This window comes from Battus philenor, unplaced genomic scaffold (genome assembly GCF_028537555.1).
Source record: "Battus philenor isolate CCGP_79_NKW_IND1 unplaced genomic scaffold, ilBatPhil1.0.hap1 SCAF_20, whole genome shotgun sequence".
Lineage (NCBI taxonomy): Eukaryota > Metazoa > Arthropoda > Insecta > Lepidoptera > Papilionidae > Battus > Battus philenor.
The window spans coordinates 12,682,857-12,709,852 of NW_027181683.1; the positions used below are offsets into that span (position 1 = coordinate 12,682,857).

At 36.4% G+C, this 26,996-nt stretch overlaps 1 protein-coding gene across 1 annotated transcript in view; it reads right to left on the reverse strand.

Moving 5' to 3' along the window:
- Positions 1–26,996, reverse strand: part of chb (chromosome bows) — a 76,522-nt gene that overhangs the window by 27,414 nt on the left and 22,112 nt on the right. Inside the window, exons 4-16 of the mRNA XM_068765858.1 lie at positions 17,242–17,342; positions 15,201–15,377; positions 14,518–14,642; positions 13,650–13,763; positions 12,935–13,042; positions 11,679–11,774; positions 10,689–10,870; positions 9,471–9,593; positions 8,341–8,460; positions 7,313–7,440; positions 6,469–6,597; positions 5,570–5,703; positions 4,150–4,197 (exon numbers count right to left, since the gene is read on the reverse strand). Coding sequence (XP_068621959.1) covers positions 4,150–4,197; positions 5,570–5,703; positions 6,469–6,597; positions 7,313–7,440; positions 8,341–8,460; positions 9,471–9,593; positions 10,689–10,870; positions 11,679–11,774; positions 12,935–13,042; positions 13,650–13,763; positions 14,518–14,642; positions 15,201–15,377; positions 17,242–17,342 — 1,585 coding nt within the window. The remainder of the gene's footprint in view (positions 1–4,149; positions 4,198–5,569; positions 5,704–6,468; positions 6,598–7,312; positions 7,441–8,340; positions 8,461–9,470; positions 9,594–10,688; positions 10,871–11,678; positions 11,775–12,934; positions 13,043–13,649; positions 13,764–14,517; positions 14,643–15,200; positions 15,378–17,241; positions 17,343–26,996) is intronic.

The following is a 26,996-nucleotide window of genomic DNA, read 5'->3' on the forward strand; positions in this document are numbered from 1 at the left end:
GACTTATTTTAACACTTTGCCGTCCGCAAGTTTCGTAAAAATATATTCGCTTGGCGCCAGCAGCGCTAATTCGGATTATTTGGCTTATAGCCGGCCGTTTTTGACATTATCGGGAAATTATGAATTTTAGTTTTAATGAACTCGTCGCTAGTTTTCATGCTTTCTCAACCCTTTTCCTTTACTTTCATGAAATTTCAAAGATATACGTAAATAAATACAAAATTATATATTTGTATATCTCCATTCTCTTTGGTATTCAGTATTTTTCTTTCGTATGGTATGAAGCAAAACAGTCTCCAAGATGCAACGTCGAATTCGCCTTTTAAATATTTCACTATCTTTCGACGATTCTGCTCCATTTTCGCTTTTTTCATCTCAAATGTCTTCTTCCGAATCGGCCAAATCGTCCGGAACGTCAGACAAAACGTCTGCGCATTCATCATAAATAATCGTGTCGTCTATTTCGTCTGCCATGATGAAAGGGCACAAAAAAAAGCCCACGTGATCGGTCACGTGACTTTGAGTAGTAGTGGGGGAGGAGGTGGCATATAAATAACAAGCGGCGACGGACTGAGCTCACTCTGTGTTTGGCACTAATCGATGGAACCTAACTCCTGAAGATGCCCCGTGGAGGGGTGAAACACGTGTTGAGTAATTTGGTGGTGTCGGTTGTGTGATTCGCATTGTTTGCCGCATACACATTTATCAGCGGGCTGGCGGGCGTTGCATTTCATTGCACGACTACCACTGCATGTGCGGAAGTGGCTAAATATTGGTCCTTTTCTTACGTATGTAACTTATTGTTACCTAAACAAAACACCAACAGAACTCGGCGATATTATTTATACTATTTTACACGCGACACCACTATGGTGTTGCCGGCCATTGGCCGCATTTTTACGCACGACACCACTGTGGTGTCGCCGGACGGCATAGTGTTTACATTAGTTTAATGAAAAACTGTTTAAATCGTATTTCAAAATCTTTAAAGACTTTTTGTTCAAGTAGGCATTTACATGGGCTTTTAAAATGTCGATTATTGTAACATTATAAGTTGATGTGTTGAGAAGACATGGCCGGAAACTCAACAGTTGCACTTTTAAATGAAATTTAACATTTTCATGTGTACATTATAATATTCATGTAAATGTTTATTAATTAAAAACTATTGTATTATATAAGATTTATCTAATAATATACTTTTAATTTTATAACTGAGAAAAAAAGTCGTATATATCTCGTGGAACTTTATTATATATGGGTACACCCAGACATGAAAACTTTTTTAAGACGAAATTTACGTGTCATTTTTATTTCTTGTATTAATCACGTGTCTGACACTAATTTTAACATAAGATTTTAATATTTTAAATAATGAGACATAAATAATATGTTATTAAAAATGTTTTGCGTTATAAAACCAATTTTTTTTCTAACATTTATTTTTTTCGATGTACAAATTAATATGTATTACTTGTTCCTAATAGAATACCTTGTATAGATATCCAGTTTATTCCATATTCCATTTTTACATTAAATGTTGAAACTTTTTACAAATTAGTAGAGTTTGAGCCTATCTGCATATATTGAAAATAGAAAGTTTTTCGTGAATCTCTCTCCATTGTGAACACACAGATTCTCTTAACTCCTCCCTCATGTTAGTCTCCCATGTACCTCTGGGTCCAGACCAATTCGGGAACTAAGGGTCTAAACTATATTCCTTCTGCCAAATAATTTCTTTTCAATACTAATAAATTTTTAATTATAACTATTCTAACACCACAATTACAATTCATGCGATTAATTACGTCTAAAATACGTGCCAGTAAAATGTATCTTATTGACTAAAACGTGATTCTAAACGAAGTTCTAGTACTGCTAATTTAAACTTTAACTAGTGTGCAATAAAGTTCATATTCAATTAAAAGCATTGTAGCGAAATAATCGCGGATGTCAAAACGCTTTCGCTTATGCACTGCTGAACCTCACCGCCATTATCGGTCAATCCACCGGTCTGCGCATGCGCAAAATGTATTGACGCGCAGTGATTGGTCGATACGTAAGCGGGAACGTAGTGCGTAGCGCACAACAGCTCTCGTAGTGGGCGGATGGGCATTTTTAGTTTGTCCACGTTCAGTATACCCGTGAGTGTGACTTTTGGAAAGAGACAATCGACTAATTTCTGTTTCGTAGAGCACTATCTCTGTCTCACACTATCTATGTGAGGTTTTGTCGGTCGTTGTATTTCGTGCGACAGAGATAACGCTCTATAAAGCCGAAATTAGTCGATCGTCTCTTTTCCACAGGTCGATGTGCAATATTTATCATCGGGTACTACATTGATGTATTATGTGATCTCGGTCACAAGTGTTAAGTACCAGTATGCCATCGTCCATCTTGTGTCTATAATTTATAAGACACTTGTGCTGTAATTAACAGCTAGAGCTCCAGCTCTTCAAGTGTTAAGTCTTTAAAATTGCCTAGTAAACTTATTAAACACAGCATATAATCTGCGAAATCTCTTGGGACATATAAAATACAAACATCTAAAATTTATTTTATTGACTAAAACTTGATTCTACAACATCTACCCATAGATTTTTAATTTCGACCTTGAGCCTGTGGCGACTTAAAAGGACGCACTCAATGATCGTAACTTTAGTAACGCAAAAATCGCACCTACATTACGCGAGCGTTTATTGTCTGCGCTGGCGCATCGGTCAACTTCGGCGATCTCCGGCTGTCGCTCGCTATTGTTAGCTATCTAGACGCGCGCTTCATTTTCAACGTAATAAGCCTTGCATTATATTCTTTTGCTTTGTCTTAAAATCGTATTTCTGATATTTAATATTTTTCTCTTTAGCTAAAATTAGTTTCTATATCTTCCTATCTGCGCTGTACTAAATTCTAAATTAAACCGTTTAATAGTGAACGTGAAAGAATTAATCTTTGTTGGTTTTCATCCAACTTTCGAAGTTATTATTAAGTGAACAAACAGACATTAATTATAGTTAATGTAATAAAACCCATATGCGACTAAATGTATATATATATATATATATAAACGTTATGTAATAATATTTCTACAACACTATTGCTAATTTCGACCTTATCACGATTTTAATAAAGTTCATCTCAATTATAGTTCAATTGAAAGCACATAAAAGCTCTAAGATCGTGTATATCACCTCGCATGGCAACAGGGGCGTGCAAGATGGGAAGGAGCTCATAGGAGACGCCCAAATAAAAGGTTAGTACTGTTAATTTCAACCTTAAAACGAGTGCTATTAAGTTCATATTCATTTAAAAGCATATAAAAGCTTCAAATTGATATATATACCTCTCATAGCAGGAATAGTGGAGATTTTACTAATTTCGATCTTAAAGCATATGAAATACACTTCATTTTCAATTAAAAACATATTAAGTTTTATAAGACTAAAATATGATACACAGATCTTTTAGCAATTCTAATTTCAACCTTTAACAAGTGACATAAGGTTCATATTCAATTAAAAACATGCTCTGGAGATGTATACGTACATCTCGTATCTACAAGGATTTGCTAGACCGCAGTAATTCTACAACATGGAATGCCTAGTGCTAGTGCTGGTAATTTCGACCTTAAATTGTGTGCTATAAAGTTCATATTAAAACAATGCATATGTAAGCTGTAATCTTTATATAGGTCGCCCTTGGAAGGCGCAATGCATCGAACGCTTAGTACTTCTAATTTCAACCTTAAGACGTGTGCAATAAAGTTCAAAATAAAAGCATATATATGTGCCAGTATAATTGCGTTATTTAAGGTGGCTAGTGTTGTGCAATTAAGTTGATTTACAATTAAAAGCGCATAAAAGCGTCTAGTCGTGTATAGACCACCTCGCATGGCGACAGGGATGTGTGAGATGGGCGGTCGCTCCTGGGAGGCGCGCCTTCTCCGCAGCGAGTTGCTCCTGCTCACACCGGACACCAGATTCTCGGTCGAGGCTTACGTCAATCAAATATTAAACGAAAGCAAACATTCCAAAACCCGGTCCGTTCGTGAGGCGTGTAAAAGAAAACACACAGACATACACAAGATGAATTTTCGTAAAACGTGGTCGTGTTCTATTTTTAAAATTCAAATTCTATCACACGTCAACTCACCGGAAACGCTCGCCGATGGACTCCTTGGACTGGTTAGCGTTCTTCTTTCTATAAACAAAGTCATCGAGTTAAGACTAATTTATTTATTTATCTACCTATATTGTAGCAATAAACGAAAATAAATCTCATGTGCATCTCATGACCAAAAAAAAAAAATTATGTGAAATATGAGATGGACTTGATTCAAAAAATATCTATGGAGGTATACGAGTGTGGTATTACGGTACCCATACACTACTCATACTCTGGAAACTTGTTTTTGTATCCTATATATTTAATGCACAAAATGCGAATTATTTAATATTATATACCGAACTGAACCTGCGAACTAAGATCGCAAGTTTCGGTTCTCTGGTTTACCACTAGTCATGGACTTTAATAAATCTAAAACAAATTGTTATCTATATTTTTTTTCTATAAAACCTTCTGAGATTATCTAATGATATTCAATTCCATATTTTTCAGTAAATTTATTTATGTTGAACACAAAAAGTGTTTATTAATATATTTTATAGGTATAAAGATTAAACAAAATTAAATAAGTACAATTTACAGCACATATGTTTTTGGTAAAGATCAAAATTTTCCAACTATAGATTCCAAAGGTGCATTTTTATACATATATTTGCCATTGCTCCATATGTATAAATTTATATATATATATCCCAAATATCTGACGACTCACTGCATAGATGGAAACCTCTTATATATCATCATCACCATCCTAAGTTGGAATATCATTTGGCTCAGACTAAACCATTTCGAAGGATGTTTTATCACAAACGCATCAAGTCTCGATTGGTCGATGTCATACAGCATTGGCTCTTTGCGACCAGAAAAATACTATTCCGACTGTTTGTAGGACTGGAAAAATCGTTGGAAAAAAGTGCATTTTATCGGATGGGAAACACTTTGAAAGGGTTGAAATTGATTTGGAAATATAAATGAACAATTTAAATTTTATAAACAAATTCACCTCACTTCTCTATCGCAGTATTATATTTACACACATGTGTATCACAGCATATTCATTATCTATCTTTGATCGCACATTTAAAACATAGATACAAGGAAAATTTTGAATTATTATACAAACTAGAAATAATAAAAATACATATATAAACATACGTTTATTCAATCGAAACACATGGTATCAGATAATTTAAAAATTAATTATCAACTAATTCGTAAACATTGTAAAAATATATTTTAGCGGAATATTAAAATAACAAATAACAAAAAAAAACTTTAATCATTATATTAAATATTTAATATAAATTAGTTTTAATACATTCAGGTTTGAGCTAGATTAGCATTAAAAAAATTAAGTACAGCATTCATGTATCCGTTTTTATACTTTTTAATTTTTATAGTGGAATGTTGATAATAAATGGTAACATTAGTGAAAACTCCTACTAACCGGTGCCAACGTGCTGCAGGCTGTCCACACTGCCTATCCTCTCCCTCTCTATCTGCTTCTGCACTCCGATGTCCATGCGAGTGAACAGCTGTTCAGCATCCTCCGGGAAGTGGCGTTTGTAGGCCCAATAAGCCCTGTGTTAAGATGTTAATATTGATACCAGGTTATAATATAAGAAACAATATCAAAGTTGAGAAAGAAGAGCTGGTCAAAAAAGTTTCATATATATATTATATCGACTATGTAAATGAGACAACAAACAAAATTTTATATATCTCATTGAACTAAAAACTATTGAATGATATAAGATTAAGTAATACACTTTTATCAAATTATTTTGTTGTCCCAGCTCCTAATGGAACTCTTATGAGATGCGTTCCAAAAATGAATTAAAAAAAATAATTGTAACCTATTTCAATTTTAATTGTACTGTAATATAAAAGAAAACCTTCCATGATATTTTAGAGCAAAAGAGAAGCAAGGAAAGTAATGTGTAGAAGTAGACTAGATAAGCCAGAGAAATGGATTGAGAATGTGACATAAAACAAGAGAGTAAAAAATAAAAATAGGATTGAAAAAAAATTGTTGAATTTTAAAAAACCCTGTCCCTTCCAAGATAGGAGGTGAACGTGAGGTCCCCATAAACGAAGGCTTTTAAAAAAATTTATTTCATTGGAATAATAATAATAATCTATACTAATATTAATATTGGTAAAATAATTTTGAAACTATCGCTTCTGAACTTGTATTACAAAAAACAGTGCCTTTCCCATTTTATCTCAGTTCAAAGTATAAAAAAATTAACTATATAATAATATAACATTCTAAAGAGAACACAAGAAAAAAGAAGTGAAAGTGAGAAAGAGTAAAGGAAATATCTGTGAAGATCAGATACCCACTTGCGGGCGTAGCTTCTTGCTGCACTGTCAGCATCTGCACATGCGCGTCTGATGGCATCCCTCACCACCTGCTGCTGCTTCTCCACAGTGCTGGTCGCCCAGCTGTTCAGCAACAGCTCCAGTAGCTCGCTGGAATGAGAAGACATTATTAATACTATCCTGGACGCTAGGAAGAGGACAAGAGAACTGTCCAAAAAGAATTAAAAGTAGTACCTACAATTACTAGTCTGTTTAACGTCTTTAAGATAACCGTGGATAATATTTGGGTAATGTTTTTAAGAAAAATATTGAAATGACATAAACCAGTTTTTTCTAATATAAAACCTACACCCCACAGGTGGGCAATTCCAAAATGAACTCGAGATGAGTTTAACACTTTCGTTTAGGGATAATTAAACGCAATGTTAGATTTCGATGCAAAATTTAACGAAAATAGTAAACTCTTAAATAATTGCGGTAAATATGGCATCGTCAACTTTTTTGTGTCGTAGAACCCTTGCCACGTTTTTCCGTGTTGGATAGACCCCCTACTTACCTGATATTGATTTCCTGTAAATTTCTAACTGTAGTGAAGTTTAGTGTTAAAGTAAAAACAGATGTTAATTTATACATTTATTATTGAATTTAAATTAAAAATGGTTAAAATCTCATTATACAACACAGTTGTCCGCAACTTAACCATCGCAACTTCAAGTTACATTTTTAATCATTTTAGAATGGTTAGAGAGGGACAAAAAATGTTGGGAAACACTGATTTAAGCATTTTCACGCTGACTGTACCGCACGAAACAACTTCAGAGGGTAATAGAAGTTTGGCACGAGCTGTACATGGTGTAGTGCTCACCTGAGGGTAGAGCGTATCTCCTTGGACTTGTTGGTGGTGAGGTTCGTGGTCAACACGGGGATGAGCCGCGGCGAGTGGACGTAAGTCACGATGTAGCGCAAACACACTGTACCTGCTGACGATACCACCTAAAAAGAAAATTCATGTAAATGATAATAACATATTAAGAAAAAGCATTTTGAAATTCCGCTAAACGCCTACTGGAAGACATGGACTTTATACGAAGATCACTACAATGACCTGGAGCTGCCTGCAATCCAGCGACCCCCCCCCCCCCAACTGTGTCACCAACAGCGTATATCAGCTCATGGTAGTCAGTCAGCTAGCAATTCTACGAGCTAGTTAAGTGACCTTGGTTCTTCTGCTTTGTTTTAAGCTTGGTTTCACTGGTAAAGAATGTCTAAAGTCTAAATCTGCTATTACATATTATGTAAATAAAAGTCAAAAACAAAATTACTTTATTAGGCGAAATCATCACAACAATTTATAATGGTCAGATTAAAAATTAAAGTTTACGTTAGTTCGTCAAGCGCCATCTATTGAGAACTAACAAGAAACTCAGTGAGGTTTGTTACTACAATAGCAAGTCAAATGACCCGACTTTGTTTCCCGCTTGAATGTAATAATTATGATCAGCAAGGAAATAAAACACAAAATTTATAATAATTACTATGTGTTTGGCACTAATCGGTGTAACATAACTCCTGAAGATGCCCCGTGGAGGAGTGAAACACGTGTTGAGTGATTTAACGGTGATAGTTGTGTAATTCGCATTGTTTGCCGCATGCGCATTTATCAACGGGCTGGCGGGCGGTGCACTTTGTTGCACGACTACCACTGCATGTGCGGAAGTGGCTAAATATTGGTCCTTTTCTTACTTATAATCATTAAACAAAATAGTATATTGACTATATCTATTACAAGCAGAAAAATTAGAGCGTCTTTTATATTTTCAATGCAAAAGTCTAAAATTTGTCATTTGACCCGGTTTGTTTAATATTAACTAACTTTTCGTTATGTAAACTAACCTTTGCTGCGTTCTGTATCAGGTTGATCACCTCCTGCAGGATATAGAGGCTGAACTGGTCCAATTTATGCTTTAAAACCTTCGCCAAGTGTGCAATCGTTATGCAAGCTTCTCGTACCACCTGAAACATTTGTCATCTGTTAATTTCACCTTAAAAATATCTTCCAATTTTTATGGTGATCATTTTTTGTACCTGGAGAAAAACTTTAAGAATCCAATTTGTAAACTAATTAATGTGAACCTCCGTGATGGAAATCTTCAACTTAATTACAAAGCTTCGAGGGTTCCAAAGGATCCTTGATCTAGGAAATTGCAACAAATTCCGTTCAGGTTTTATATGATCATCATTATCTTATAGACCATAGATGTTATCGCCTGGTGTACACCTAACCCAAAGATCGCCACGAGGACCAGTCTTGCGTTACCCTCACTCATTAATTATCTCATCGGTCCATTTAATGGGAGGCCAACCCACGCCCCATGTACTGGTTCGTAGTGGCCACCGGAGAACTTTTTGGGTCCAACGACCATCGCTTACAAGAGCGATATCCGTCCACTGCCACTTTAGACGAGAAATTTTTCGAGATACGTCAGAATCTGGTCCCTCTATCAGTTGTCCCGTATTTGGCGCTGAAGGAATTGATTCAGTTTCGGTTGCAGGAAAGATGCAGGAGGACAAATTCTCATACTAATAAAAAAGGAAGAATGACGTCACATCTTCTTAGAGTAAAAAGTTATAAGTAAAGTCATTAAAAGAAATAAGCCCTAGTCGGGTAAGAGGTCTATAATATAGGAAAAAATAAAGTAAAAATTGGGTTGCTAAAATAAAAATGTAAAAATCCGTTTTCTGGAGGAAACAGTAAAGTAAGAAAGAAAGAAAAAGTAATAAAAAGTATTTTAGATTATGTGACGAATAAAAGAGAGATATGTGGAAGATACAAGGACAAGAGATGAGGATTAAAATGATATATAAGTTAAAAACTTTATAATGTACCCAAGGTAGAGAATGTAAGAGAGTCATCCAATTACGGAGCCAAATAAAAAAATAAGAGTGCGCAAAAGAGTAGAAGAATATGTTAGTGAAGTGTGATATGAAAGAAATAAAGAGGGTTACCATGGATGATAGTTTACCTGGCTCCTCAGATCTTTGATGACGACTAGAAAAGGCACTGAGAGGTCCTTGAGGTGAGCAGCGAACTCGCTCGGATACTGCACGTGTGCGTTTGCTGTCAGCAGCGATCTGATTTTCTTTAACTGTAAACAATAAGTTCAACTAAGTAAACATACTACTAGTACAGCATAAGTTATTTTAATAGAATTAAGATTAGCTTTAGTAAGTGTGGAGGATATGTTTCCAAATTTATTTTCGTATATTTAAGCAAAATTTCCCAAAATTAAATGTTTTGTATACTATTGTAAATTCGTTATTAAACTCGTGTTTAAACATATAACCATTAAATCATGAAATGTAAAATTGTCGTATCACATTTGCTGTATAAACGTTAATCTATATAAATATTGTTAAGACATTTCTAGTTTTAAATATAAAACTATAATAAATAGAAATTACTGTAACAATAATAATCACAGTCTATTATTATTTTATTCGAGCTTTAATTATTTATTTTTATTACAAATGTATATTTATCACAGTTTATAGTTCTTTCGTTTTTCTTTATTTCAATATTTTTATTTTTGTTTAAATTGCTTACCCGACCCCATTTTAATTTTCGATTTTATACTTTATTCCTCACGATAACATTTTTAATCACCCTCCTGCAGTTATGAAGTTTGCTCTGCATTCTTTGTCTTTTATAATAAAGGCCGATTTATTAAAAAGGTTGTTCACCCCTTCTATTCTATATATTCATACCTTGCAAATTTACATATAGACAGTTTTATGTATCATAGTTTTTTTTAATAAATAGTGTAAAATACATATAAAATACTGTGTGACGGGAATCGAATCCACGACCTAACATCACAAGTCACAGTACTTACCGCTGGGCTACCAGTGCTCATGTATTAAAGCACTGTAATATACATACTTGGACATATGTATTAATTGACACACGGATTTGTGTATAAGTAAGAAAAGGACGAATATTTAGCCACTTCCGCAAATCCAGTGGTAGTCGTGCAACAAAGTGCACCGCTCGCCAGTTCGCTGATAAATGCGTATGCGGCAAACAATGCGAATTACACAACCGCCACCGTCAAATTACTCAACACGTGTTTCACCCCTCCACGGGGCATCTTCAGGTGTTATGTTACACCGATTAGTGCCTAACACAGACCTTGTACGTATATACATGGGTATGTTTGAGTAGTGTTCGTGTGTATGCGTACCGCGTCGACGCGCCGCTCCCAGTCTGCAGCGCGGTCGCCCAGAAGACCAGCAGCATGGCGACACAGGTCGTCCAGACCACGTGCGCCGTATATGGCAGCCGGTGCCGTGGCAGCGAAAGCCGCCTCGAAAGCCTCCCATGACACCGAACCTGCCTCGCCAACGCCCGCGCCTCCACCGCCCCCTACCCACACAACATCAACGAATAAGAAATATTAAAAAGATATTTGTTCCATGATTGACACGCTGATAAAACCTACGCTAATCACTTCATCACCAATCATTCAGCTCTAGGCAATAGTCCCCTCCTTTATACTACAATATAGTCAGCCAATCAGCGATCGCGCGTGCGACAGTGATAGCCAACTGCGGGAAAGAGACACCTGATTAAGCGCATTCTGTGCGTCGTCCACGTTTGCAACCTTTGTCATGCCATAGATTGATATTCATCTCTTCAGCTGTAAGTCGTTCACAGCTGGACATAAACCTCTCCACAATTTTCTTACATCCAGTATCTTCCCATAAGATTAACATGCTACGTTTCCCAGTAGTGGTAGCAGATACTCCATAGTTATCATATTAAAAGTATTTTCCAAAGCGGCGCCCACGTTTCACAGTTGGGCAATTCCAAAATTGACCTGACACGAGTTTAACAATTTCGCTTTAATATAAAAATTATATATGTTAAATAGGTGGCTATATGAATTTTAAGATGGGGAATATCGCAAAAAAAGAGAGAGAGAGTTGAGGAACACTGTTTTAGGACCTTAAAGAGCAGGGGGAATATAATTCCTTTTATGGAATCCAAATGCATGTTCAATACACAATGTCAACTTCTCAGACACCTTCAAAGCATCAGCTCAAGCATTTGAAAAACCAGAACCGAAGATTGAAGAAGTATATACTATGTTGCGTTCAGACACTACATACCAAGTGAAGCTATGAATCTTTTTTTTTAAATAAAACCTTTTTTGAATTCCATCCATACTAACCACTTCCAGCACTTGGTAACTTTGCAGGAGGCGGTGGCTTCCTGTTAGCCGGCAGGCTGTACAGCCCGGGCACGGTCCTCTTTGGTTGTTCGCACGCTGTGACGGTGAATAGTGATGTGATTGGTGATCAATGCGTCGTTAAATGGGTGATGAGTGCATCGGCAAGCCGTTCCGTGTTTGCCACCCAGGCGGTTTATGATCGAAGGTCCAGCGGCAGTCCGGGTTGGAAGAGAGAAGAAAATTTGTTAGTTAAAAAGTATAATGAAGCTTTTTAATATATTATCTATAATTAAAATAACATGCTGTTTTCCGGACAGAGTTAATAGCGCTTTTTCAACGGTATTTTTGTAAGTGAAAAAGAGAGATGAATGAAGTGGGCATAAAATGCAAAGGAATATTAAGATGCGTTTACATGCGGCCACTTTATTTATTTATGATAATAATTTTTTTATTTTCTTTTTCTCGGTTGACTAAAAATTCTGTCTCCATCTTTTTCTTGCTAGAACTACTAACAGTAGATCAAAAGAATATGTCCGCGCATTGAAAACGATCGATGTAGACTGACATTATGCCTCCTGTGTAATCGCATCCTTACCTACATACTTATCATAAGAGACATTATGCAATTGAGAACCGAGACGCGATAGTTGGTCGCGGGTTCTATTCCCGGGATCTTATATAATTTACACTGTCTGCCAAGTTTGGCGATTATGGTATATCTTCCACAGATATTTTTGGGGGAGACCTAAATCTCATAGTGGGCTCCTATGTTCTGAAACTTAAGTTTATATGTGTACCTGAATTAATGATCCTTTATTTTTTTCATTGCTCACATAGAATCATTCATAGCGTCCACTTGTATATATCATTAGAAGAGTGAAAAGATAAATATGATAGAAATTACAATCAGATTGAATTCTTCTATATTGGCATTCTTAACTCTATAGCCAGAAGTTCTAAACACTTCCTGATCTAAGAGCCTACAAGCTAAGAGAAGTATTTTTGTGGTCACTTTTACACTACCCTTAATAAAGTGAGATAGCGATTTACTTTCAAGCTATATAACTTAAAATACTTGAGACAAAAGATTTTTAACATGTTGTTTCATGAAATATTACAAGCGAGTGTAAACTTTTGATCAATTGACTAGTACATGATGTGAGAAAGATATGATAGTATGTTGTAATAAGAGTTGGTGCATATGCGTAGGTGTCTACGTGTAGGGTGCATGGAGGTGCATGGAGGCGTACACTGACCAGGAGTAGAGGCAGGCGAACAGTCATCTCGTCGTGCAGACGTGGGTATTGTCATCGTTCTTTTCACTGTACGGGCTACGAAGTCCGATTCGTCGACACCTTGAGTTGCTGTAATTAAATTTTCATATTTCATTGATTTTTTTAATAATCTATATTCCTCAGACAATATTACATTATACAGTTAACTCACAAATTACAATATTTATACAACCTTTTGTATGATAAACTTGTAAATCGAAAATTTAAAATTTTCAAATCAAAACCGCGTAAATCGAAAAAATTGCAGAAAATGCATAATTTTGTTATTTAACAGTTGTGATTTTTTTCAATATTTTTTGGTGTACACAGAAATAAAAATAAAATGCATTAACAAATTAAAATATTACGAAAACACTGTTTTTTTTTAAATTACAAAATACATTAAAAAGAAGAACAAAAAATAAAACCAAAGGTGTTTTATTATCCTTTATCACTGTTAGAAATTACTCTCATTCTTTTTTCGGAATCGAAGGTTCGAATTCACTTTCATCACTCGAAGTTATTTGTGCCGATTCGAAGCAGAAATATTTACACTATGGGAGATGGTAATAACATCGGTTATTAAAAAAAAAAAACTTTCTTGGAAAACCGTGTAAAATAAGAACCGTGTAAATCGGGAGATAAGTGTAATTCAATGAATACTTTGCGTCTTAATAAACACTGGTAAAGCACTCACCAGGCGGTAATAGAAGTCCAGCTTCTCTAGCTTCGTCAAACTTCTGCTCCAGTAAAGCCAGCTTCTGCGCCGGCACCAGTTCCTTCTTCTTCAGATCTTGCCGCAGCCTCTCACCTGCACAAAGCACAACGTTATACTGTGATAAAAAAGGATGATGAATTTTTGGATAAAATGTGAATGTATTAATTATTCTTTAAATCAATTTCAACCCCTTCAAAGTTATCCCCGTCTGATAAAACGCACTTTTGCCAACGATTTTTTCAGACCTCTAAACAGTCGAAATAATCTTTTTTCGGTAAAGCTCAAAGCCTTCTCCGATTCGATTTTCATTATCTCAATCGTGTCAAAACGCCGGGCCCATATTGTTCTTTTGAGTTTGCTGAATAGCCAGAAGACGTACCAGGCGAATACGGAGGTTAATGAACGATATCATCAATCGAGTTTTTGATGCTAGTTTTTTTCCAAAAAAATTCAGCTATTTTGGTATTAATCAAGACTTGATGCTTTTGAGACACAAAACCACACACACACATACACGCACACACAGGCACACGCGCGCACACACACGCACACACACACACACACACACACACACACACATATTTATATTTATATGTGTGTGTGTATATGTATATATGGTACTTATATCAAATTTACATTTTTTTTAAATTGTTTATTTGTTCTGGCTAATCTCCGAAATGTCTAGACCCATTTTGACGGGACCCATACTGACAGATAGCTGATGTAATAAGGTGTAACTTGGTAGTTAGAGAAATAAAAATTAAATTAATTGAAAATTTAATATGATCTTTTATACCGTGTAGAGTTCAATAATTAGGGGTTCTCCCCAAGGTAGAGTTACACTCACCAACATGCCGGTACACGTCGACAAGGAGCTGAAGGGCGGCATCACGTACGGCGCTGCTGGGGTCGCCCACCAGCGCAGCCAAGCTGGGCACAGCGGCGCGCAACTGCAGTTCCGCCGCACCGTGCCTGAACACGAACATTATTAACCCACAAGTGGGACCACTGTTTTAACTACTCTGCGCAGACAGAAAGATAGCTCAGGTTGTACTCAAATACTGTGCGAATATGAAGGCATCTGGCGTTGAAATCATGGAGGAGACAATACCCTCCCTGATAGGCGGAAAAGAAACCATGAAAGAATTCCTCAGTTATTGCAAAAGAATTATACAATATGCAATAGAAAAAAAATAAAAGTTAGGCATCAACAAACAAAAACAAACTATGTAAAAATAAATAATATTAAACTGTGATAAAGATAAAGATAAAAATGTGATACAACAAAACTAGAAATTAAGAAAATGTAAAATGAAAAGAAGATGAAAGAATGGTAAAACAGAGCAAAAGGGGAAAAGAAAGCAGAATTGTGGTATAAAAGAACAGAATGAAAGATTATGTGAAGAATGAAAGAGAAGAGAATGTGTAAAAGAATGAAAGTCCCTATCCCACCATAAATAAGGGGTACGAGAGGCCCCCAATAGCGGGGGTCATAAAAAAAAAGAATATGAAGGCAAAAAAAAAGCTTACGCGTGCAGCAGCGAACCAATGCAGCGCAGCGCCTCCTCGCGCGTGTGTGCCGCCTTATGCTGCAGGGCGGGCGTGAGACGCGCGAGCAGGGCTCGGGGGGCGGCAGCACGGCATTCGCCCAGCATCGCCACGCAGTTTCGCGCCGCTGCACGAACGCCCTCCTTCGTGTCCGCTAGTCTGTAAAGACAGAAAACTTTTATAACAAGCAACATAAGGAATAAAAGTTTTGAATAAATACACACACAATATCTGATACGACGCATTACATTCACCTAATGTAATTATAACAAACTGTAATTGTACAGCTTGGTTAAAACTTCTTGGTTGACGACTAAAGTCGATGCTAAGCTGCGGGTAAGGTTTTGTATTCAACAATCATCGTACCGAAGTGCCTTATGCCTTAATGCCTTAAGCCTGCCAGAATTCCCAAGAGAGAGAGGGCATCCAAAAGCTACGTGGTGGTCTAATATCGGAAAGGAACTGGAAACCCTTCAGCTTGATGCAGAGACAACCCAGGATAGAGTGGCCTGGCGCAAATTGATAAGAAGACCCGACCACAAATAAAAGGAAAAGGGAAAGAAGAAGAAGATCACCGTAGCGAAGTGGTTAAAGGTCCCTTGCGTGATGGACCTAAAAAGACTATAAAAATCAACGAGTCACTGTTCTCTTAATGTGTGTTCACTATAAAATCTGTATTAGAAACGTTTATATATATCAAGGTAATATCAACCGCAAGGGGTAACCACATGTAATTCGATACTAGGTAATTATATATCCCATTACGTAAATAACGAAGGGTCCATAGTTTTCTACCTGATTCAATGTGCAACAGGTCCAACGTTTCGTAGAGACACTTGTACCAGGATTTGTGATACCTCCTTGTTTCGTCAACCAGACTACTCTCCCTTCGTAATTAAATTATAAACGATTCTAACAATTATGCTTTTGGAGTGTTTAAATCAGGGATGTGGAAAACGCGGCCCGCTTGTGACTCCTTTTAACACACGTTTATGTGATAAGATCTCCCCTACAGATTTCGTATATGATCGCTTGGGAGCCCGCGTGCAGCTTCTTCTGTATATTTAACCAGGTCGTCTGTCCTTGTCGTGGACGGTCTACGCTGGGTTTTCCGGTCCGTGGTTTCCAAACTAAAGCCTTAAAGATCCATCGACTATCTATTCTAGGCGCCGAGTGGCAAGCTCATTTCCCGCTGGACTATGTCGGTTATTCACATCTAGTGCTATTTAAATATCTCTTCGTTGCCTTAAAAAACTAGGCATAATAATGACATAAATCATTAAAAAAAAAAAACTAGAAGAATTGCTCTTTCGAAGTGACAGTAGGCGCGGCACATCGCTAGTGCAACCGTAGCCCCTTCCTTTCGGGCCGAAAGTTTCTCGAGTGGCGACCATGAGGCGGCAGACGCGGCGTGGCTACCTCCCCCCTCCCCTCCTCCCCACTTCCCAGTAGATGGACCGACGATATAGTTAAGGTCGTGGGAGGCAGGCACCACAACGCCCGCGAACAGCGTGGGCGAACCGTGGTTGGATCCGGATCCCTCTACGGCTCGCCTGTGGTCCACGCTGCCGTCCTAACCCGCAAGCACACTCCAGCAACACACCCCGTCAAAGCTCTACCGCGAAGAGCCTTAACAACGTGCAAGCGTCCCCGTGCAACTGGTAGGCCGCCTCCCCAGCTTTTAGTTTAAATCTAGTTCACGGACCCTTCCGCTCCGTGAACTCAGTACCGATGAAGCTATAAAAGCCTTAGGGCTAACAGCATTAACATCAACAGAAGCAATAGGAGGCGGGTAGCACAGAACCAGTCATCACAGCGATCTTTGGGGGAGCCTTATACCTTGCAGTGGGCGTCCATCGGATGAAAAGAAGAAGACTGCATTAACTGAACCACGAGTAGACCACGGTAGACCACAGCTTGGTTAAACCCACCATCAACGCAAGACCTGTCAACTTTGAGGGACGCCTATAGGCGTCTTCCGGCTGATTTGATAATGAAGGTGATGAAAGAATAAAAAACTGACCTGTCGATGATGTGGGGCAAAACAGACGGTACAAAATGTGAGAACTCTGGTCCCATGCGCTCAGCCAACGCCGTCAGCACCTCCAGACCGTTCTGCGCGACCTGGAACAATAGAGTAATTTATCATACAATTGGTTTGTACAAAAAGTAATGTCAATTAGATTCCGAAAATTTTATATTCATATCTTCATATGACACTTGGAAGAAAAAATTGAGACTTTATTTTAAAACGACGAAAACCACCTAAAGAATTACGAAAATACCCCAACCAGATAAAACCTATCACTGTGAACAAACACAACAAAACTTCTTTTTAAAAGAGTTTATGGTCAACGTTTCTTGAATCAATCTAAAACTTAACCTTTCGATAGTTTTATCTATTTACGAAGGGTAGATACATATCTTTTTGAAACCCTTATCGACTTTTTTGTGGATATTCAACAATTCAAATGATTTCACTAATTTAATTTTTTAATTTACGTATCTTTCCCAAAAATTCAAAAAGGAACATTTTAAAAATACTAATATTTAAAAAAAAAACCGTTTCAAAATATTTACTATACCATTGATTATATATCCTGTGATTCATTTTTACTTTTTATTTCTTTATTCTCCCGAGGCAAGTATTATATTATATAAATATATATTATACCGTATCTATGCTATATGTATGTATGTATTTTTGTATACATATGTAAAGAAAATAGTTTCATTAATAATTCTGTTTTGTATTGTACCTCGTTTATTTAATGTCGGTAAAGCAGTGTCTATTTAACCTTGACACTTCATAGATGGCGCTGTTAACAATGGTGTTATAACGGCGTCCATTGCGGTCGCCGGTCGGTAAAGCAGTTGGTATTTTAAATGTTAAATTGATAATTTAAAATATTGCAGAATAAACTTTAAAAAGGAATCGACAACTTAAAAAATAACTTTAAACGTGGTTTCTCTGTTTACAGAACAAAGCATTGTTGTTTATTTGAAACATATACCTACATAGTTGAAAAAAATTGTCTTAAGAAATGTCTTAAATATGTAATATATGTTTTGTCTATATGTACACGTTAATTACCTAATAAACTACTATTTATGTATATATAATAATATAATATAATAACATTTATGTAAATATATATATAACTAATTATTTATGCTTCTACTGTTTCCATACTATGGCTAGCTATAAGTAATTGCCTCGTGTGATAAGATCGCATTGTACTATTTTGTTTACTATTTTATGCAACTACGTATATTTTCTAGCATGTTTAATAAAGCATATTAACTAATAGCCAAATCGGTAGAGCCGGTTACGAAATTTGCGCTTAGCAACACTTTTGGGTATTCATTTATATAAAAGGTTACGTATTTATAGTTATTACCACCTTATATTGCTCCACCCTCCAATCCTCGCCCTGTGTACACATTATACGCTATACTTTAGAGTGGGTCCGTAAAATAGGCCATGAAACGTCTATACAGGTACTAGACCAGTATAAATATCTAGGTCGCAAACATACACTGGCGACCGTTTCATTTCAACAGATTTGTTTATGGCAATACTGTGATAAAAAATAAGGTGAATTTGTTAATAAAATGTAAATTATTTATTATTCCAAATCAATTTCATCCCAAGTTTCAATCAAGTAATCTCCGTCCGATAAAACGCTTTTTTCAGTTCTCTAAACAGTCGGAAAAGTCTTTTTCCGGTATAGCCTTCAAGATCTTCGATTCGGTTTGTATCTCCATCATTCATGCCAAAAAACGTCCCTGCATTGGGCTTTTGGGTTTGCTGAATAGCCAGAAGTTTCACGAAGCCTTCACAGAGCACGGAGATTCTTCTCCGAATCTGTTTATCTTCTCAGCAATTTCAGAACAACGAATTAGATTCGCACGGAGCCAAATCGGATCAATACGGTAGTTGCGGAACGAATATCAGTCGAGTTTATGGCAAGAGGTCTTTGACCAAAGTGTGTTACCGGTGATGACATATGGATCCGAAACGTGATCACTTACGACGGGCCTTATAGGCTCACCGTCACTCATAGAACAATGCAGAGGTGCTATGCTCAGAATATCGTTTCCAGATCGAATCAAAAATGAGATTAACAGAAGAACCAAGATTACCCACGTAGCTCTAAGAATAACTCGTCTAAAGTGGCACTAGACGGCGCACATTGCTCGTGCTAGCGGTGGCCGTTGAGGTCGAAAGGTCCTCGAGTGGCAACCAGGTACTCGGTAGACGCGGCATGGGCGTGCCTCCCACTTGTTGGACTAATGACATAGTCAATATCGTGGGGAGACATGGACCGGTAATCTTGGCTCTCTTTGAGACAGGCCAGTGAGTGTCCATCAGCTAAAAAAAAGAAGTTGAAACGAAAAAAAAAACATATCTAAACAAGTTTAAATTCTAGAAAACATTCTAACATACATTCTAGAAAAGTGTATTAATCGCATATCGGTCTCTATTTATATAAGATCATAAGACATCCATCATTGAGTATTATAATTTGTCATAAGACATATGTTAGTTAATATCGTGGGGAGACATAGACTGGTAAACTTTGCTCTCTTTGGGACAGGCCTGTGGGCGTCCATCAGCTAAAAAAAAGAAGTTGTAACGAAAAAAAAACTTAATCAAGTTTAAATAACATTCCAGAAAAGTGTATTAATCTCATTGCAGTCTTTATTTATATAAGATCGTAAGACATCCATCATCGAGTATTATAATTTGTCATAAGACATATGTTAATTAATATCGTGGGGAGACATAGACCGGTAAACTTTGCTCTCTTTGGGACAGGCTAGTGGGCAATAATCAGCCAAAAAAAGAAGTTAGAACGAAAAAAAAAGAACATTTAATCAAGTTTAAATAACATTCGAGAAAAGTGTATTAATCGTATAGCTGTCTATATTTATACAAGATCATAAGACATCCATCATCGAGTATTATAATTTGTCATAAGACATATGTTAGTTAATATCGTGAGGAGACATAGACCGGTAAACTTTGCTCTCTTTGGAACAGGCCAGTGGGCGTCCATCAGCTTAAAAAAAGGAGTTGAAACAAAAAAAAAACATTTAATCAAGTTTAAATTACATTCCAGAAAAGTGTATTAATCGCATAGCGGTATTTCTAATATAAAAAATTCTCGTGTCACGGTGTTCGAACTTGAACTCCTCCGAAACGGCTTGACCGATTTTTACCAAATTTTACATGCGTATTCAGTATATCTGAGAATCGGCTACTATCTATTTTCCGTACTCCTAAGTGATAAAGGTGGTCCACCCCTAAATTTTATTTCTAATTTTTTAGACAATTTTTTGGGTTTTATTTTATTATGATACAGCATACAAAAATACATACAAACCTAAATTTTCACCCCTCTACGATCAACCCTTATCTTACATTTGTTAATTAAAAACTTTAATTTTTTTTGTAAAACAACGTTTGCGGGATCAGCTAGTATTTATATAAGATCGTAAGACATCCATTATCGAGTATTATAATTTGTCATAAGACATATATACATACTTATATCAATTATAGACAGTCGTGCGAAGTAACAGACGCGTCGCGAGTGCGTTTTCTGCGCTGTTTTGTTGCGTTTCGTGAAAGAGCATCGCTTATTATAGCTCAAGTCCGAGTCGCGTCGTGTTCCAACTGACAAATTATACCGCAGACAATTATTGATGTCGTGCACTGTACACGGATATCATCACTTTTAACAGAACTCTTTCTTCATCATCTCATTCCTGATTCTAGAATCTTCGATGGCCGTAACAATGTCTGTACACTTTAAGATAAAATACGTTTATTTAACATTGGAACTTTTAACAGAACTCTTATTGATCGACCACTTTTGACTCTACTCTTGCAAGATTTTATACTTGTGGAGAAGCATGAAGAAACTCCACAACATGTCTTTTAATAAAATTTTACACAGATTTATACAAATACAGTTTAACAGGTACAGCTTAAATTAAATCAAAACAATCAAGCGGCATCACTGCCAAGGATTCTGGTTATTTAAATATTTGTTTATTATATAACAAGCTTTCTCCGTCAATTTATTTATAAGATGCGTTTTGAATTTTGTTAATGTTAGTCTATTAATATTTTGCGGCGTTTTATCAAGAAATCTGATTCCGTTTATTACAATTATAGAATATTTGCAGTCGAAACATTGGTACTAGGAGATACAATAGAATTTAAATATATTTTTGTGTATATTACAAGATTAGAAAAGGTGACAAGACATAGGTGTAATGTACATTTAAATATACATTTGTACATAGTATTATTGGTAACTATCCTATATACACACAAACATATGTTTGTGTGTGCGTGTGTGTGTGTGTGTTTGTGCGTGGAAATCACGCACGATTCGCTAAAAACTTAATGCAGTAAAAGTAAGAATAGCAGAGAGTTGAATAAGGTGTCTTCAATCCGGGTATTTTGATCTTCTATTAGTCCATTTTTAAGTATATAATAACGCGCATATCAGTAGTTAAAACTTAGCTTAAGAGCTTAAGATTAACAACAAAACAGTTTTTATCCAATTTATAAAAAACCTCCACATAACGGTACTTGTTCAAGCTCACTGAAATAAACCTTATATTAATTTGTGATCCTTATAAAACCGAACCGTTGACATTGATTGAACGGTCCAAAAAGACCGCGGTCGCAGATCGATCTGGCTGTGGCAAAACATGAGTAAACTCAGACAAGCGATGCCATATGTACGGTGTTATTGAAAGGGCATTGTTTATTATGAAGTTTTAACCCTTTGATGGAAAACTGATAACATAAAAGCAAGAAGCTTCGAGAAAACTACCGAAAGTAACTAATAGTGTTGTGGTCTTTCATTCTCTGGACCATTATTTAGTCACACAGCAAAATTGACTTTTTTTTTAAAAGGCCCCCGTTATTGCGCATCTCTCACACAGCCCCATCTTTTTTAAAGACACATTTACAATTTTTTCACGTTCTTCCTTTACTTTTTCTCTAATCTTCTAATACATCCGCCACACAGCGCTAACCTTTACATTTCTGCTTATTTCCATGTCTTTAAAATTCTTTAGGCAGTCTTCTTGTCATGTTTTATCGATGAACAAAATTTCTCGTCACTACCTACAAGATACATAAAAGTTATCGAATAAAATGGCACCTATATGCTATAATTAAATGTATGTAAACTTTAAAAAAAAACAATTCCAATTTTCAAATAAAATTTGAAGAATGTTTCCCTGCAATGTATTATACAGAAAGCTATCGATGTTTCGCTTTGCATCTTGTCTTATCATCGGAACTTTCTAGAAAGCAATACAACGTAAGTAAGAAAAGGACCAATATTTAGCCACTTCCGCACATGCAGTTGACTCTGTGTTTGGCACTAATCGGTGTAACATAACTCCTGAAGATGCCCCGTGGAGGGGTGAAACACGTGTTGAGTAATATGGCGGTGGCGGTTGTGTGATTCGCATTGTTTGCCGCATACGCATTTATCAGCGGGCTGGCGGGCGGTGCACTTTATTGCACGACTACCACTGCATGTGCGGAAGTGGCTAAATATTGGTCCTTTTCTTACTTAGGATGAACTTCCGCGAGGTAACGCCTGATTCCATTAAACAATACAATATATCGGCGCCGAAACTGAAACCACAGTGGAATTAACATTAAACTTGATTACCGCGCTCAGGGACAGGCGCTTAGCCGACCTCGGTCTGAACCTAATCAGTTTATTTTAGTTCACGCGTACACCAGCTATTGATTTCACGCAACTAATGCCAGTGTTTTAAACACCAGCTATATTCGATTGGTGATGAACGCTGTTAGCCGTTCTGGCTTTTACAGCCTCTTTGGACTCAGAGCCCATGTTTCCCAACAAAAAGGTGACGTAAATAAAATAACGTATGAAAAGGAATGGAAGAGAATCTGATGAACAAAAGAAAAAGGTGAAGGATAAAAAATGAAAATGAAAATAAATAAGTTAGTGAAATATTTATTGACAAGATATTGTCCCTGCTTATCTAAGACAGTATGTACAAGAGGTCCATATGGGGGGCCATAAAAAATGCGACTAACACGCATCAGTAGCGATGCTGTCGCTCGTTTCCTAAAGCTTAGTGTTATAATATAGCCGTCGTTAATAGCTTTTCAGTATATATTAGCAATATTATTGTTACAACCAAAACAGAGACTGTGTTTGGCACTAATCGGTGTATCAAACTCCTGAGGATGCCCCGTGGAGGGGTGAAACACGTGTTGAGTGATTAAACAGTGGCAGTTGTGTGATTCATATTGTTTGCCGCATACGCATTTATCAGCGGGCTGGCGGGCGGTGCACTTTGTTGCACGACTACCACTGCATGTGCGGAAGTGGCAAAATATTGATCCTTTTCTTACTCAGGGTGGACTTCCGCAAAAAAACGCCTGATTCCATTAAAAATCACCGTTACACACTTTGAAAAATAAATAACATATAAGCCCCCAGCAAAATGTGATAGGAACATATCATAACCCCGCATAACAACACCAGGATTTTTAACTAATACGGCTTGAGAGTGAAACTCTCTCATTACTATATTAACACATTCCATAGCATGTATGGCGTATATGATCCCCGCTGCACTTTCCGTCTAGGCAATTTGCAGCTATCATTGAAAAACAAAGTATTCTTAAACAAATGAATTGTAGGCTCGAATATAGATAACTTCACGTAATTAAAATTTATAACTTTTTTTCCGCTAATCATAGCTTTGCAATATAGAAGTGTAAAGCATACGCCTTAAACAACTTTTTTTTAGTTTTTAAATTGTGGGTCGTATACCATTCAGGTCGCCCCACGCGGCCTGAATGGAAAATCTTCAAAAATTGCAGCGGCACGGAACGTGTTAAGAACATTTTTGAAGGCGATCATAAAAAAGTCGACTGAGTTTATAGGCTTTTCTCTGATTGGAACTTCTCGTAGATTTGTACGGCTCTGTTTTTGGGACTCCTCGTACCCCCTTACCATAAAATAACAGGGATCTTTTTTACAATTTTTTTTTACGTAATGTTTTATTTTCCTTTTCATCTTACATCCATCTTACATACTACACCAATACCTCACTTTGCGTCGTGGTTACGTTCCAAAAAAACACGACGCAAATTGAAACGCCGCATAGTGAATTAAGATTTTCTATAGCAAGCTATGTAAAGATCGAAGATAGGTTCCAGGGTCACGAAAATACTACTTTTTAAAAGAAAATTAAACGAAGTAAACATTTAAAAAACAAAAATAATACAACTCTGCCAATAAATAAATTCGAAAAATATTTACCTTTCTTGTAACCAGAAACAACACGTAAAAACTTATATAAATTTATTATTCTCTATTTAAAAAAAGCACAACACACTTCATTACAACACACTACGTAATTGAAATTGAACTCTTAATATTAGCAAAACAAAGTGAAAATAAAACTGTATTCAAATTGCGTGATTTTTAGATAGAAAGGGAATCCCCGAGTTTTGATGGCATGGCACAATTAGAAACAAGTGTTGCAGTCTTTTGGAAAAAAAAATTTAAAAAAAATTAAAGACTCGACCCATAACAACGCAACCTTGAAAATCTAACGACGCAGTGAAAATTATTACTAATTAAGCAGCGACGCAACTTCGAAAAAAACGCAAAACGAAACGTCGCAAAGCGAGGTATTGGTGTATTCGTTCTTTTTTCTTTTCACATCATCTTTCATTCCCTCCCATTCCATTTCTATCCATTCATACATCGCCTCACTTTTATCACCTCCTTGATTCTATATTTACATTTATTACTTTATTTCTTTGGTTTTTGACACTTATCTTATTTAATTTCTCACTGGCCATATCTAATAGATTCAGACGTTACTTTGCGGAAGTCCATGCTAAGTAAGAAAGGGACTAATAAATACCTACTAATATATAGCATAGCGGAAGTAGCTAGGTATGTATTGGTCCCTTTCTTACTTCTTACTGACCCCTATCAAAGATTCGATTTTCAAATTTTATCACAATTTAAGTTTAGCTACGAATATTTGATTTTGAAGTTTTAGCCCAAAGAAAGCCATAATCTAAATATACTTGTAAAGGGATGTACTACAATAGCCACGTATGGCAGGCGTGAAAATAGAAAGCTATGCGTTACGTTACACTTAAATGTCGACCCACGTTCGACCTTCACTTTTACTCTTTTGCTACAACAATAATTTTTTGAGCTTTGATAACCCAAAGGTTAAAAACTGTAAGGTCAATGGTTTAATTTATTCATTCATATATTGTTCACATAGGGTCATTTATAGAGTTTAAGTTAAACTTTACGTATTCTATAAACTTTCAATGTCAAGCTAAGTGTTTAAGATGTCTTTTTGTATTGTTAACTGGTTATTAATTGTTTTAATAATTAAACTTTGACGTGGAGCCACCACGAACTAACAGATGACGCCACAGAATAATTAAAATTCTGACTTGCGGTGTACTATAAAACTAGGCTGGGGTTTTGGTTCAAATAAATAAAATAAACAAATCGGTTAGTAGCAAACAGGTAAGCCGGAAGCAAGGAAGTTAGTTGCTTGAGGAATTAAATCCTACGGTCTGCATTATTTCATTTAATACCCGATAAGATATTTAATGGAATCAGGCGTTACCTCGCGGAAGTCACTCCTAAGTAAGAAAAGGACCAATATTTAGCCACCTCTGCACATGCAGTGGTCGGTGTAACATAACTCCTGAAGATGCCCCGTGGAGGGGCGAAACACGTGTTGAGTAATTTGGCGGTAGCGGTTGTGTGATTCGCATTGTTTGCCGCATACGCATTTATCAGCGGGCTGGCGGGCGGTGTACTTTATTGCACGACTGCCACTGCATGTGCGGAGGTGGCTAAATATTGGTACATTTCTTAGCCAATAAGATCACTCCTATTCAATTAACAAATGAGACGTGTACACTGTAAACAGAAAGTAGCAACCTCTAACTGGTGCAACATCGGTGCGCCTTCCGCTGGGCAGACGACGACATAGTCTAGGTAACAAATAGCACAAGACCTATCATCGTGGTGTTTTTTATCGGCAAAAAAAAATAAGATTGGAAAAAGCTTTTAAAGCAGAGTTCCCCAAACTTTTTTGTGTCGTAGACTCCTTGCCATGTTTTTCCGTGTTGAGTAGACTCACTACTTACCTGATATTGATTTCCTGTAAATTTCTAACTGTAGTGAAGTTTAATGTTAAAAACTTAAAGTAAAAACACATGTTAATTTATACATTTATTAATTGAATTTAAATTAAAACTACTCAAAATAAAAATTTGTATCTACTATACCAACTAAACCAATCTGTTATACCAACATCCTACAACTTACACAATTTTATAAACATATATAATATTATTTTTTACTTCATAGGTACTTTTAAAAATAATGTGAATGTTTTGATATTGTAAGATAGTATGATGTAAGTAAATAGGTACTATCAGTGTATGTGTTGAGATCCACTATCGTGGACCCACATTTTCATTTCATGGACCCCCAATTTTTTTTTCGCTGACGTAGACCCCTTACAGGTTGTCATAGACCCCTAGGGGTCGATATAGAGAACCTTGGGAATCACTGCTTTAAAGGTTCTTTTTGCTGAAAAATTAATTATTACACTCACCCTTTTAAAGCCTTTACTCCTATAACCGACCACCCTGTATATCCCTGTTATCATAGAGGAAAGTATATTGCGCTAATTTCTACACAG